Source organism: Nothobranchius furzeri, chromosome 17, assembly GCF_043380555.1.
Source record: "Nothobranchius furzeri strain GRZ-AD chromosome 17, NfurGRZ-RIMD1, whole genome shotgun sequence".
In the NCBI taxonomy this organism is placed as follows: Eukaryota; Metazoa; Chordata; class Actinopteri; order Cyprinodontiformes; family Nothobranchiidae; genus Nothobranchius; species Nothobranchius furzeri.
The window spans coordinates 52,982,141-52,996,650 of record NC_091757.1 but is presented as its reverse complement, the minus strand read 5'-3'; the positions used below and the strand labels follow the sequence as shown (position 1 = coordinate 52,996,650).

General features: G+C 41.6%; 1 protein-coding gene across 1 annotated transcript in view; it reads left to right on the top strand.

Moving 5' to 3' along the window:
- Positions 1–14,510, top strand: part of fbxl17 (F-box and leucine-rich repeat protein 17) — a 364,664-nt gene that overhangs the window by 126,588 nt on the left and 223,566 nt on the right. The window contains exon 7 of the mRNA XM_054731566.2: positions 10,651–10,758. Coding sequence (XP_054587541.1) covers positions 10,651–10,758 — 108 coding nt within the window. The remainder of the gene's footprint in view (positions 1–10,650; positions 10,759–14,510) is intronic.

Here is a 14,510-nt window from a genome sequence, read left to right as displayed (position 1 = left end):
GCCCTTTGAATAGGTGGATGAATGATTTTTTTGTAAAGCACCTTGGGGGGCTGTAGAACCTTAAGAAGGCGCTATAAAATACAGGCCATTACCATTTTACCACAACTCGCCAAATAACTCATTTTAAATAAGATCTGCAGATACTTTGTTTTCTGCAGTTTAAAAGACAAAATTTGTCGTCGTCGTTGTCTTCCTCGGACCAAACTCACGCTCCTCTGGTAAAGGGACTGAATGGCCCTTAACAGAAAGCCACCCACCCCATACTCCTGGAGCGTCCCCCACAGGGTGCCCCTGGGGACACGGTCATAAGCCTTCTCCAAATCCACAAAACACATGTGGATTGGTTTGGCAAACTCCCGAGCCCCCTCCATCACCCTTGCAAGGGTATAGAGCTCTTCCACAGTTCCACGGCCAGGACGAAAACCACATTGCTCCTCCTCAATCTGAGATTCAACCATCGATCGGACTCTCCTCTCCAGTACCTTGGAGTAGACCTTTCCAGGGAGGCTGAGGAGTGTGATCCCCCTATAGTTGGAACACAACCTCAGGTCACCCTTCTTAAAGATGGGGACCACCACCCCGGTCTGCCACTCCACAGGAACTGCCCCTGATGACCACGCAATATTGCAGAGAAGTGTCAACCACGACAGCCCTACAACATCCATAGCCTTGAGATACCCAGGACGAATCTCATCCGCCCCCGGGACTCCGCCGCTGTGTAGTTGTTTGACTACCTCAGCAACTTCTGCCCCCGAGATTGGACAGTTCATCCCCAGGTCTCCCGGCTCTGGTTCCTCCTCGGAATGTGCGTAGGTGGGATTGAGGAGCTCCTCAAAGTATTCCTTCCACCGTCCGACTATAGCCCCAATGTAGCTGACGTCAACTGGGGGGACATTATTTGTTTCTTATTATTAGTTTAAATTATTACAAGTGGCAAAAATCAGTAAAATGTTGCAGAATAAATATTTTCGCTCCTCACAAAGCGATATTGGATGAGCTATTTGATGATAACTTTTCATATCTTAGATGATAATCTATAGTTTCAGGCCTTGCTGGATTATTCAGCCATTTCTTTTTAAATAAAGATGATGGTGAGTTTTTGTGCAGACACCCTTTGAAATAAAGACATGCATCAATATTTAACTTGGAGGCTCCATATATGCAGTCAAGGTAATATAATTAGTTGTGAGACATTTCCAGTTCCCACTTGTTCATGCAGAGTGTCGTTACACTTCATTTAAAAGTTTAGATTTCTCTTCTGGACTCCTGATGGATGTCTCATATGCAGTAAGGCCACTCATGTGCAGTCTAGAACTGCTTTACTTTTTCAAATGAATAACCCTTTTGTTGCTCCTTTCTTGTCCTATGTGAACACCAGTTCATGTATGACTTCTAAAGCTGATATTTATATTTTAAACGTGGTTTAATAATTAGATAGAAAATAGCTGCTGATTTTTCCCCTCCGTGGGAGGTTGGAGGTACTATTCTTGTATATTAACCCTTGGAAACAATCAACTAGAGGTCTGCGGCCATGATGGTGATGTTCTAACACTATGAAACTATGAAACCTCAATTATTATGCAAGTTCATAGACTCTGGTTTCAGTTAAGAGAACCTTTCTAAATCTGTTGCTGCCCCTTGGCATCCAAAAGAGATAAGGAGGAGAGCTTAGACAGGTGCAACTTTTTATTTGCGTCAGGCTGTCGATGCATACATCTCATTCCCAGAATCGCACCGAGCACCTGGTGCCAATCACTGTGCAAACACCTTGAAAACTGAAAATACACAATTTACAAACAAAATAAAGACAAACATCAGGAGCAACAAACAGAAACAAAGAACAAATACCTTGCTCCTCTTGCCATTGGGTGCAATCAAAGTAATGTCACGCAGAGGCTTGGCACAGCAAGACCATAGACTAAATGTACAAGCATTTGTTAGGGTGACACGTTCTTATTTAATCAATTTTCGTCAAAATACTCGCACTTACGTGGAAGTTTGGTCTGCTGCAACACGCCAAGCCAGGTGGAATGCCACATCCGGGCTAACGCCCACTTAAATGCAATTGAATGAGTGACGTTGACAATCCACCTGCTCGCAGCCATTTACAAAATCCTTTGTACGTATTGTAAATAAAAACTGTTTATGATGCATTAGAGAGATAAAGGATGGAAGACCTCCTCTCCTCCCATGTCTGTTTCCGTCTAGTTGTTCTTTTTATGAAATCAAATGAGCTCCATGATGGATGACATTATTGATGAGTTCCTTATTGGATGAGAAGTGGCCCCTGGGTGCTGTCCCAGCAGTTCAACCAAACAGAGCACCAGATGAAAACCACACGCTCATGTAAAGCATCGCTTGGTTCTGCTACCACAGCACTCTCCACAATTACCTTCCTCCCCTTTAAAGCCCACTCACACACAAAGGCTATCTTTATGGCAGCAGCATTTATTTCCTTTCTGCTTTCCGTACTTCCTTCACCCAGAGACCATTAAACTAGATCCCTTCTAAAAGGCTTTAAGGCCTCTGCCGGCCAGCCACTTCTCCAAAGCCATGTCGCGACTCTTTTCATGTTTTAAAATCTGAACTACTGTGTTGAAATTTGTGGAATAACATATGAAACCTATACACGTTCAGTTTTTATCCCACAATAAAAAGCAATAAGAATTATAACAAGAAGCAATTACAGAGATCCATCCAGCTAATTATCTATCAAATTAAAAACATTACAATTTTACGACCTAGTAGATTATACTATTTCGAAATTTACGCATAAAGTCGACAAATAGCACCTTCCAACAAATTTAATCATAAGATTTATGGAAAGAAAGAGTAGTTATGATTTGAAAGGCAACAAAATATACACGATACCAAAACATAGGATAAATATAAAGGAACGTTGTATATCAATATATGGAGTCAAAATGTGGAATAAATTAAGTACCGAAATCAAGAATGCCAAAACAATATATACCTTTAATAAACATATTAAAAATGAAATGCTTAGCTTATATGATGCTATGAGGTAGACGTATTTATAAAGTCGAGAGAATGAAAGGGAAAACACACATTTATGTTCTACTTTGTATCTTTTAGCTGCTATTTTTTGTGTTTTAGTTTGCATTGTTTGTTTTCTCCTTTCATTAATATAAGAAGAAAAAAATAATAATCATTTTTTGTGTACATGTTTGTTTTCTCTCCATTTTTTGCCAAAGCTCAATCAGTAAACCAGGTCAGACAGTTTTTTTTACTATAATAAATTAGTTGTCATTTGTATTTATTTTGGTTAAGGGGAACAGATAACACAAGTTTTGCTTCCTTCTGTTCCTTTTTCATTTTTTGTTGTCATAAACCTGTTTTGTTTTTAATTGTGAGTAAATGAAAATAAACTTTAAAAAAAATCAAAGTCCATGAAAGGTTGAGGGGGAGAACGACCAAGCAAAGGGAAATTCGGGACGGGTTTTTGTGTTTGTGGGTTGGAGACAAATCGTAGCTACAAGCTCTCTCTCTCTCTCTCTCTCTCTCTCTCTCTCTCTCTCTCTCTCTCTCTCTCTCTCTCTCTCTCTCTCTCTCTCTCTCTCTCTCTCTCTCTCTCTCTCTCTCTCACTCACTCACTCACTCACTCACTCACTCACTCACTCACTCACTCACACACACACACACACACACACACACACACACACACACACACACACTGAGGAGCACAAGCTTAATTTGAAATGGTACATGCTCTCCTGGCCTGTTCTGCTCTGCTGGGATTTAACTTTTTTCTCTTCTGTCTCTCTTCTCACCTGCTGAGATTTACAGTTGATGTTTAACCTGCCTTCAGTCTGCTTTTTCTCTCTTTCATCTCTATCCAAGTGCACGTGCGCTCACACACACTCGGACACAAGCTAGTATGAAAGACGTACTGGAGCTGTGGTCTGATTTATTTTTTTCATTATTTGTGCTTCACCCCGTTCTCTCACACACAGGTTTGATTTGGGCGGTGTTCAGCTTTTTGATTTTGTTGGTAGCCAACCTGAAAACGTTTTCCCTGATGGTTGTATTTTTTTGGCGGAGGCCATGTTAGGGGAACTCCAGCCAGCTCTCTTCACCTGCCAGCCGCTCGGCTCAGGCTGCTCTTTTATTTTCTCCTAAGATTCAGACTCAAATGCAACCCAGCTAAGCTCTCGCATCCCCACTCGGCCCTGCAGATCAGCTTCCATATACATCAGTGTCTCTGAGTGGGGGGCGCTGACTCACCTTTGGTTAATGTTTTCTGACTGCAGTAAGTGGTGATGGGGAGTGTGTGGTGGGTCTAAACTTTGGGCTCATCCATTTATTGATTGAGCTCAAAAACCAGATTCTGTATGAAGCTGGAAGCACGATGAGCCAAAAGTTGTTTTTTTATACCGACTGTGTCCAGTTCGAAAAGTTTATTTAGTTTTGTAAAAGGGTTAGACACAAGATTCTAGACAGAGGAACTCTCACATCGATGTATTCTATTATTGATATCTAACTTACATAGAAACTGACATTTCTACCCCAATAATGAAGCTTGTGTCCTAACTGGGACTAATATAGAAAACAATTATTACCTCACCACTAGGGCTGGGGGTAAACGATTATTTTTAAAACGATTATTCTGACGATTATTTTATCGAATAGTCAACTATTCTAATGACTATTTAGAAAATTAATCTAATGATTATTTTTCTTTTGCACAATTAACAAAAACCAGAAAATCTCAAATAAATTCCTCAAAAAAATTGATAAATTGTTACTGTAAGAGAATAAACACTACAGGCCTTCCATTTTGTATAACACTGCTTTTATTGTGTTGCGGTTGGTTATGTTCGGGTGACGTGTAGAACTTGGGAGAGCAGGCTGCTGCCTGAGAGGTGGTAGAAGATGGAGTGTCTCCATGCTGCTTTGTTTTGGTCACTTATGTGCGTGAGGCGAGTGGTGTTACGGGTTAAACCAAACTCAGGTGATATTTTACACTAAACCGAAAACCCACAACACTCTAAATGTAATAAAAGGGAGATCTGCACCACAAAAAAGATGAACTCTAAACCAAAACGTAACAGCTTATCCCAACGCAAGAAGCTGTTAGCGAAGATGCTAACAGTAGCTTTACCAACGTTAAGTTCAAGTTACCAAGTTTAAATAAACCAAAAACACCCAGCAGCAAACAGACCAGCACGGAGGAGAGACTGCTACCACCAAAACAGCTCTCCTCATGTCTGAAAGAAGCTCCTTTATGAAGGGAGAAGCGCTCCCGGTGATGTCCTACATCTGCAGTAGAGACGAAGCAGCGCATCTGACCCCGGAAGTTGTTGTCTGTTGCCGGGAGACGAAGGTGGGCAAAACAGGAAAATAATCTAGTAGTGGACGGACGTTGTTCCGGGTCTTCGGTATTTGGCGGAGATGTTAGTGAAGGCGGAGAAGAGGGCGAACTAGAGGAAAAACAGGCAGATTCCTCCTCTATTTACAAACTCCTGGGGATGCAACAAGTGGGCGCGGTGCGTCGACTTCCGGATCTGACGTCGACAAATTTTTAGAATCGAGCCGTCGACTTCGTCGAGGCTTCGCTACAGCCCTACTCACCACTCATTCTCCTGTCTTATGACTGGAGATACTTTGCTGTCACTCTCCTTTATGAACCACTTTGCCTCCTTGCTGATAAGGTGAGGAACGAGGCTTAGAGCTTCGTAGGAGGTGTTTCAGCCTGAGAATCCACACTGTGACTTGGTGAAAGATAAATGGACACCTTGTTCCTTTTTTCGTGGTTTCCCTCTATCTCTTTGTCTCCTATGGTTTTTCATCTTCCTCTGCCTCGACTCGGTAACCTTTAAGGAAGTCTAGAAGGGGGATGTGGGGCAGCAATGCGGGAAGAAAGAGAACAGAAGAAAGGGGAAACGTTACAGGGATGGATGTGTGCTGAAGTTTGAAGGTTTGCGGTTTGAAAATGGAGGAAAAGAGAGTACATGAGCAGATAAACAGTAAAGAGTTGAGAGTAGATGTCTGAAGAAAACACAAATCAGTCAGATTTTCTCACAAACCAAAAAGGATTTTTTAAATTATTTTTTATAGAATGGGGTTTTTCCCACACTGACGAGAATATTTTGAGTTTTTGGTGTGAAAAAAAAAATTCAATGCATTTTCTTTAAAAACTTGGGCAAATAGATGCATGTTGTGATTACTGCTGTACATATTGATGATGTGCAATAAACTATATTATGTTTATGTATTTAGCAGCCTTATCTATTGTCACTACTACGGAAACATACAGTAAATGTTTGCATTTACATGATCAATAAAAAGATCAATACACTGCATTTAAATATCAATGAAGTAATTTAAGATGCAATGTCACGCAATTTCAGTGCATTGATGTTTTGTCACATCCCGAGTTTTTATGCCATTTATTTCACATTAAACTAAACGTTTCCTCAGATTTGTGGTTCAAACTCACCGAGTTAACGTTCAGACTAAAACGGTCACAAAGCTAATTCTGAAACACAGTTTGAGTGTATTTAGGTGTATGTAGTTGTGACGGCACTCTGAGACATCATTTTTACTCTGAAATGTTATTTTATCTTTGTTTTTGTAACTTAATCACAGCACAGACGCTGCTTAGTTCACGTTCCACTTGTTTTATTTTTTATTTGTGACTGAAAAGGTTTTGCAGGCTCAGAAGATGCCTACAGAAGATAAACGATTTCTCACAGATTGTTGCAGTGTTGAGTGTAATGAAGGAGGGGAAGCTGCTATCAGTGCCTGTATTGATGAATGCAGTGGAAGCTGGTGGAAATGTTCTGCTTCCTTATTGATCCCTGATCCATTATGAGCTGTTAGTCCACGGCCGGGTGAATGATGGGGAACGGCCCGTCTATCATATGTCGACGCCCACGCCACCTGGCAAACACTTCTGGCTGTCTTTGTTATTCCTCACCCTCCTCCTTTCCATCTGTGATCATCCCACTCTCCCTCCCGCCTTTTTTTGTTTCTTTGTGGAGTGAAACACATCGTAACACATAGTAAGGATAAAGCATACAGTTTAGACCTGTCATGTGGTGACACAGGTGTTATCCTGCTGTTGCGTCCTTGGGCAAGACACTTCACCCAACTTGCCTGTGTTAGTGGTGGTCAGAGGGGCCTACAGCGCCGAATGGCAGCCTCTCCTCTGTCAGACCTCCCCAGGGCGGTTGTGGCTACAAGTAGCTTACCATCACTAGCAGTGTGTGAATGTGAGAGTGTGTGAAAGCGTCTTTGGGTGTCTAGAAAAGCGCTATAATGCATTATTATTATTATTATCATAAAAAGAAGGCTGAACCTGGTTTCATAGCAAAGCAGGTGAAAATAAAACCTTTTTGATTCGTCTCGTTTGTGTGATTTGCTAAAGGAACAGAGCAGAACAGAGAGATCTTGCAAACAAGTTGACAAATTATGAATTTTGGCACAAACAAATGAAAATTTTTAAGGTTACATTTTTATTTAAGCCATAATTAAACAAATGCAAACCAGAATCAAGCCAGAAACATGTGAAATGTAACTTAAAATATTTGTGTGACTTAAAGCAGGAATTAGAAGTTTTTTCCTCAGAGGGCGCCATCTAGAGGCAGAAAAAAATGAATTGCACCATAAGACCCTCTCACTACCTCCGTCATTTCAGCTGGAAGCTATGCCTCTAATTTATTATAGGAAAAAATATTTATAATTTGTCCTTTCAGAACCTTTCAGAACTTTTCAGAACCTATGGTCATGAGGTTTGGGTAATGACAGAAAGAACGAGATCGCGGATACAAGCGGCTGAAATGAGTTTCCTCCGTAGGGTGGCCGGGCTCAGCCTTAGAGATAGGGTGAGGAGCTCGGACATTCGGGAGGGACTCAGGTAGAACCGCTGCTCCTCCGGATCGAAAGGAGTCAGTTGAGGTGGTTTGGGCATCTGGTCAGGATGCCTCCTGGACGCCTCCCTGGGGAGGTGTTTCGGGCATGTCCTGCCGGCAGGAGGCCCCCGGGTCGACCCAGGACACGTTGGAGAGGTTACATCTCCAACCTGGTCCGGGAACGCCTTGGGGTCCTGCCGGAGGAGCTGGTGGAGGTGGCCGGGGAGAGGACGGTCTGGAGCTCCCTAGTTGGGATGCTGCCCCCGCGACCCGGACCCCGATAAGCGGAGGAAGACGACGACGATGACGACCTTTCAGAACCCATCACTGTCAAATGTACCAACACTTTTCATGGTGCTCACTGAAAGCTAGACGTCAACTTCATTGGCTGCTTTTTATTTGTAAATGTACTCACTCTGATTCTCCATCTTACTTGAAAGCCTGGTTAGTTCCTGTAATCCCTGAGCATCAAACTCGATCTAATGATCATTGGTCATTTGTTGTTCACCGGTGTAGGAAAGAAGTGGGGAGACATGCCTTTTGTGTTAAAGCTCCTTCTGACTGGAATAAGTTACCTTCAATCTTGAGGTCTATTTCTTCAATTCGTCTGTTCAGAAATTGTCTTTACAAGCATTTATTGCCTATTTGTGATTGTTTTGCTATCAACGCCTAATTTGGACACATCTCTATGTGTGTACTGGGTCTGCTTATATTATTATACGTTCTAAAGTTGACCCTAGCTATTATTATTGGTAAGCCATAGCTTAGCAGGACTTCTTTTGTTGTTGTTGTGTGTGTTTTGTTTGATTTAGTGATTTTGCTGTGATTATGTAAATGATTCTGCTATCTTATCTGCTATTTTGTAAATTATCTTAGGACCCGCTTGAAAATGAGATAACACATCTCAGGCAGTTTCTATCCTCATAAAATATAAGTTAAATAAATAATTAGAAATAAATAAATCATTTGTTCTACGTGCCCATAAATGTCTGCATCAGTCTATTGCTGCAAATGCTAACCCTAACCAATACTCTTAAACTGACATCTGTGCTTAAAGGGACATTATGGAAGTTTGACAGCCAAAACATGTATAGAAATAATAAATGTCTTCTTCATACATTCTCCTGCAATGCCCTGGTCCTGTAGAATGAGCCCTGGCATTTTTACTGTGATTGCCTGTTTTTCTGTAAAATCACAGAAAAAGAGAGATGCTCGGGTCGAGCAGGCTGCTTCATGCGCGTTCACGCTCAGGCATCGCCCGTAGCATTTGCTATCCGTAGCTTTAGCAGCAGAGAGAGAGGCAGTGCCACTTTGTCGCTGTTCCTAACGCCTAGTGACAAAGCTAGCTACATTTCTGAGGACCCTTAGCTACTTTCTGTAGAACTTTCTTCTAGATATTTCCTGCTAATTAGCAACAAAATAGCCATTTTCACTCCGAACCGTTCTTTGAACGTTGTTTCAGCTGTCATCAAGGATATAAAAGTTACAGATACTGTGAATGTTATTAGAGTGTAGCTCACCTTGTAAGATGTCTGACTCTCGTGCAGAACACCTGGGTTTGATTCTGGGTGTGAACATAGTTTATTTAGAGTTCCTTTTTTACATTAATGGTATATTTTTTTACAGTAAGATGCCCAAATTTTTATTTGAGACTCGCCGAACGGCATTGAATTCACAGATAAAAAAGATGTGGGTTCAACTTTCATTTTGGAACAATTTTTCAAGCAAGGGAAGGGAATGATCTGAGCATGCAGGAGGACTGACCCATCATAAACCTTTGTCGGCTGTGCTGAAGAGAAAGGTACAGAACCAAATTATTTAAATAATTAGCTGCGTGTTCTCCTGTCCTCTGTCCTCCGGGCCACACACACACACACACACACACACACACACACACACACACACACACGCACGCACGCACGCACACGCACACACACACACACGACTGTCTCAGCTGTTATTTTTGTTGAGTGTGCACGTACAGCATTCGCGCCTCGTGCACGAGTCTACTATTGAAGCTGCCGTTCCGCTTTTGGCCTGAGGGGGCAATCACGAGCCTAAAAATTCAAAAGTCCGAAAAGCCCCTTTAAGCAGATACATATATACAACACTATTGGCTAATTATGTCATGTTTTTTTAATTATGTCTTATTCTCAACATTATAGCAAATAGCTTAGTTGTTATTTTATTTTATTTAGATTAGCTCTTTGACTTGTTCAGTACTTTAGTCCTCTTTGATGCTGTTGCAAAGGGCTGTATAAATAAAGTTGACTTGACTAATTGCATGGGGCTCTGCACGACGGGGGCGGGCTTATAAAAACAAGTCGACGTATTGCCTCCATCATATCACAGCACAGGGTAAGACGGTCACTTTTATGGATAATTCCTGAAAAGCGCAAATCTCCGGATTGCTGCTTTAATGAAATGAAGAAAAACAGGAGTTTATTTTAGTAATTAGATCGGACATCACAGATGTGACATTTAAAGCTTGAGAACAAGTTAATAAGCAGTCAAAAATAAGTCCAAACAGCAAAGTAATTCACAACATGCTTTTGAATTTGCTTGTTTATCTGTTAAAATAACAACAAAACTTATAAATGGCAGAAAAATATTTGTATTGTTTGACCGTTTCTGACATCTTTTGTGTTGTTTAATCTGTGCACAGTGAATACATTTAACAAAATAGAAACACACTATTTATTTTCCTTTAAAAATGGAATGGAAACTGTGTGAGTTGTTTTCATCAGTTTGATTCTTGTCTGTTTTATTGTTGCAGGTCACGGATCAGTCCGTACGGGCCGTAGCAGAACACTGTCCCGAGCTGCAGTTCGTAGGCTTCATGGGATGCCCCGTGACCTCCCAGGGCGTCATCCATCTCACCGCGGTAGGTATCCCTCTCTGTGAATTATCATCCCTTTGTATCTGGTGAACTCGAGGTGAAGATTAAGCTCTTCCTGCAGCTTTAGTTAAAGAAAATCTTCAGGTTATTTTTTTATTTAATTTTATTTTTTCAGTAATTCTGCGTCTCGGTAAAGGTCAGCTGAAGTTCTGGCGTGACCACGTTTATTTTTTGGGTCTAATCCTGTTACTCGAGACCAGCTCTACACACTGCTGCAGGCTGTGCACCGTCTCCAGGGGGGCAAATTTCATTTTTGGAAAGCAAATTTGGGAACTTGCTGCGTGTTTTATCTCACTTAGTTTTCAAGTTATTTTGTGTTAACTTTTAAATCTCATGAAAGCTTAATGAGACGAATCCCAATAATATGCTGCTGTTGTGAGTACACCCTGCTGGTTGGATATTACCATGCTAATGAGCAGTGCACCATGCCGTACACCCTAAACCTGGACACACATGCACTCACGGCAAGATGGCTGGAAGCAAATACCTAACCTTGTTTTTCTTCTCATTTACGTCTTATTCATGCATCTAGCAAGAGTGTGTGTGTGTGTGTGTCTCCCCACACTCATGTGTGCTTGTGTATTACAATTCGATTTGTGTCTGATGTACTTGGGTGTACACTTGAGCGTGCACACACCTCTGTGGACCCTCTTGCTCCCGTTTCTCCTCAAATGCAATTACAGTTGTGTTAATAGGACTGAGGCAGCCGATGCCACGCTGCATTATTAGATTAAACAGCAGATTAATTTGTGCTCATAGTTTTGGCCCCCTATCATCTCTGCAGCCTCTGCTGACCTTGGCCATGGTTTTGTAGACAGACAGTAATGAAGCCAGCCAGTCATAACAGCATTAGCATATGTGGAGGTGCACACACACACTCATTATTATTTATGGCCGCATTAATCAAGGTGAAATTTTAGGATTTTAGACGAACAAATGTGTGATTCTGGCTCTAATAATTGTATTTTAGAAAAGAAAGTTAAAGGTTAAAAAAGGGGCATTTTATTATTTTAGGTTGGTCTCCAAATTTAACGCATTTCCTTTCGCTTCATGTGAAATGTAAAGATTTTATAGAGCAACAAAACCTGAAGTAGACCTCAAAATACCCAGACTTTTAAACTTAATCTGGGGGTGAGTAATGTAAGCCTTAATATTCCACCACTGTTTCTCAAAAAATGTTACGATGTTGATGTTTTTGAAGATATTGCATAAATGCTGAGCTAAATTTGAGCGTTTTATCTGATTGCAGCTCACAGGTTGATAGCTGGTGCATTCAAGGTCATTGTTTGTATTTTATTTGCTGTTGGGGTTGTGCATGAAGATGATATCAATCTGTTGATCTAAAGTTGTGGCAACACTCGGTCCAGTCCAGGAAAATGCAATGTGAGGGTTATGATTCGAGCAAATTTCTTATTGCGCATCATGTAATAACTGGGATTGATATTGTTACACTTTAAGACCAGATAAGTTGAGATTACTAAAAAAATTGAGTTAACTGGTTGCCTTAAAAAAATTAAGTAATGCACATTGAAAATGTAAGTGAAATTAACTGAACTTTTGGAGTTAAGTAAAATAGCCCTTTTAAGTACACTCAAAGCACAGATAAACTCAGATTACTTAAATTAAGGCAACCGGCGGTTCCCTTACCCCTCCTTTCCACCGGAGCCGTCAGCAGCACGTCTTGCTCACGTAAGCTGCTGCTTGGCCCTTCCCACGAGACGCAAAGCAGCAGGGGAGCAGCTGTCACCGACAGAGCTGTGTGACTTCGTCAGTGAACACAACAACAAGCAGGAGAAAACTACAACATGGCTCCAAAATGTTTGTGTTTTATGTTCTGTCCGTTTTATAATCGCCAATACGGACCTGAAAAACAAAGGAGACCGCTAGCTAGGTGATAACTTCTCACGGGGCCGCACATTTAGTAACTTTTTTAAAAGTAAAGCAACCGGAAGGCAGTATGTTCTTTATTCTGAAAATCTCGGGAGCTTCGCTCCGTTTCCGGGTCTGATTTCCTGTCTTCCCTTCCCCAAAAATATCGAACTTGACCCGTTTCAGAGGTGTCGCTTGTAGAAAATAGAACCGGCGCGTAAGGGCCGCGACATGCTGCTCCTGAGACGGGGCCGACTCGCACCGCTGGCAGCTCCGGTGGAAAAGGTTCTGTTGACCACAGCGGTTCCTATCAGCAGCTATGATGTGCTGCTGCAGTAACGTGCTGCTGACGGCTCCGGTGGAAAGAAGAGGTTAGTCTTTTTAAGTATTGTTAGTTAAAGACTTGAGTGTAGCTTACTTGACCTTTTCAGGAGGCTAGCTTTCACTGCAGCATCACTGATATCTCGGCTGTGAGTAAACCCAGACTGCTGTTTCTTCAGTCCGGCCAACAGTTCATTCACCTTCTCTCTTCTCCGCTGTCCTTCAAATTTGTCATATTTTTCGGCATGAAGACTCACATAATGGCGACGAAGATTATATTCTTTCAGCACTGCAACATGCTGTGAACACACCAAACACACAGCTTTTCCATTCACTTCCATGAAAAAATAGGGGGATGTCCATTTTTCTTGGGACAACCTGCTCTCTGTCCACTTTCTCCTTTTTGACAGAAACATCTTGGGCTGAAGCACAAAATGTAGATGCCGGATTAGATATCGGGGGCAAAACAAAGTAGCTCGTCAGAACACCTGTTGCACTTGGTTGACGTACTTGCTCTGGCTGATGATAAACGGCTTGCTTGCTTAACACAATGCCTATTTCACCATCTAGTGAACGTACTGGGAACAGCAGGTTTTTTATTGAAAAATTAGAGTTTATTTTCACTCTACATTGTAAAGTATGAAAACAAAGTTTATACAACCATCTCACGGGCCAGACATAACCCATTTGGTGGCCGAATCCGGCCAGCGGGCCGTATATTTGACACCCCTGTTTTAGAGCTTTCGCTGCGTCACACACCTGATGTTTTTCAGCAGGTGATTAACTGGCTTCTGCAGAGCTTAACAACATGCAGAACTGGTAATTCAACTACTGATGCTGGATGGTGGCCCTCAAGGGTCTGGATTCGACTAATCAGATTTAGATGTTCAAGGTTTGGATTACTGAACCATTTCACTAAACTGCCATGGACTTGATGGAGAAAGAAATACATTAAGAGGACGAAAAACATAAAAGCAGAGACAAGGTAACTAATTCAGCCAAACATAGAAGCAAAGACGCAAAGAACCACCTGCCGGACTTAACCTGTTTGAGGGCCGGATCCGGCCCGCGGGCCGTATGTTTGACACCCCTGGTCTTGGCTGTGGAAACGGTTTGACAGCTTCATTTACTGTTAAAGTCTTTATCAACAGAGGACGGATTCTGAGGAGAGATTCAAGCAGCTATTTCCAACGTCAGAAACAGGATCTTTATCCTCAACATCGTTCGAAAATTTTAACTCTTTTATGTTGTAAATTAAATTATCTGTTGTAAATGGAGAGGCATAGACTTAATCAAGAGTTTGTTAGTGCTTCTTGTTGTGTAAAGGCCGTTTTATAAGTTAAACTAAGTCATTCAGATTTATTAAATCAAATCTAAGCAGTCCATTCAAAAGGCTCTCTAACCCATTTGTTTGTTTCTTCTATTTTAATCATCCCATCTCTGTTTGTTTCTCTCTAGTTACCTCTTCATCTCCTCCTCCTCTCCATCTTTTCTATCATCTCTGACAGCAATTATCTTGTTTAAGAGTTGATTCCTCCTCTCATTGA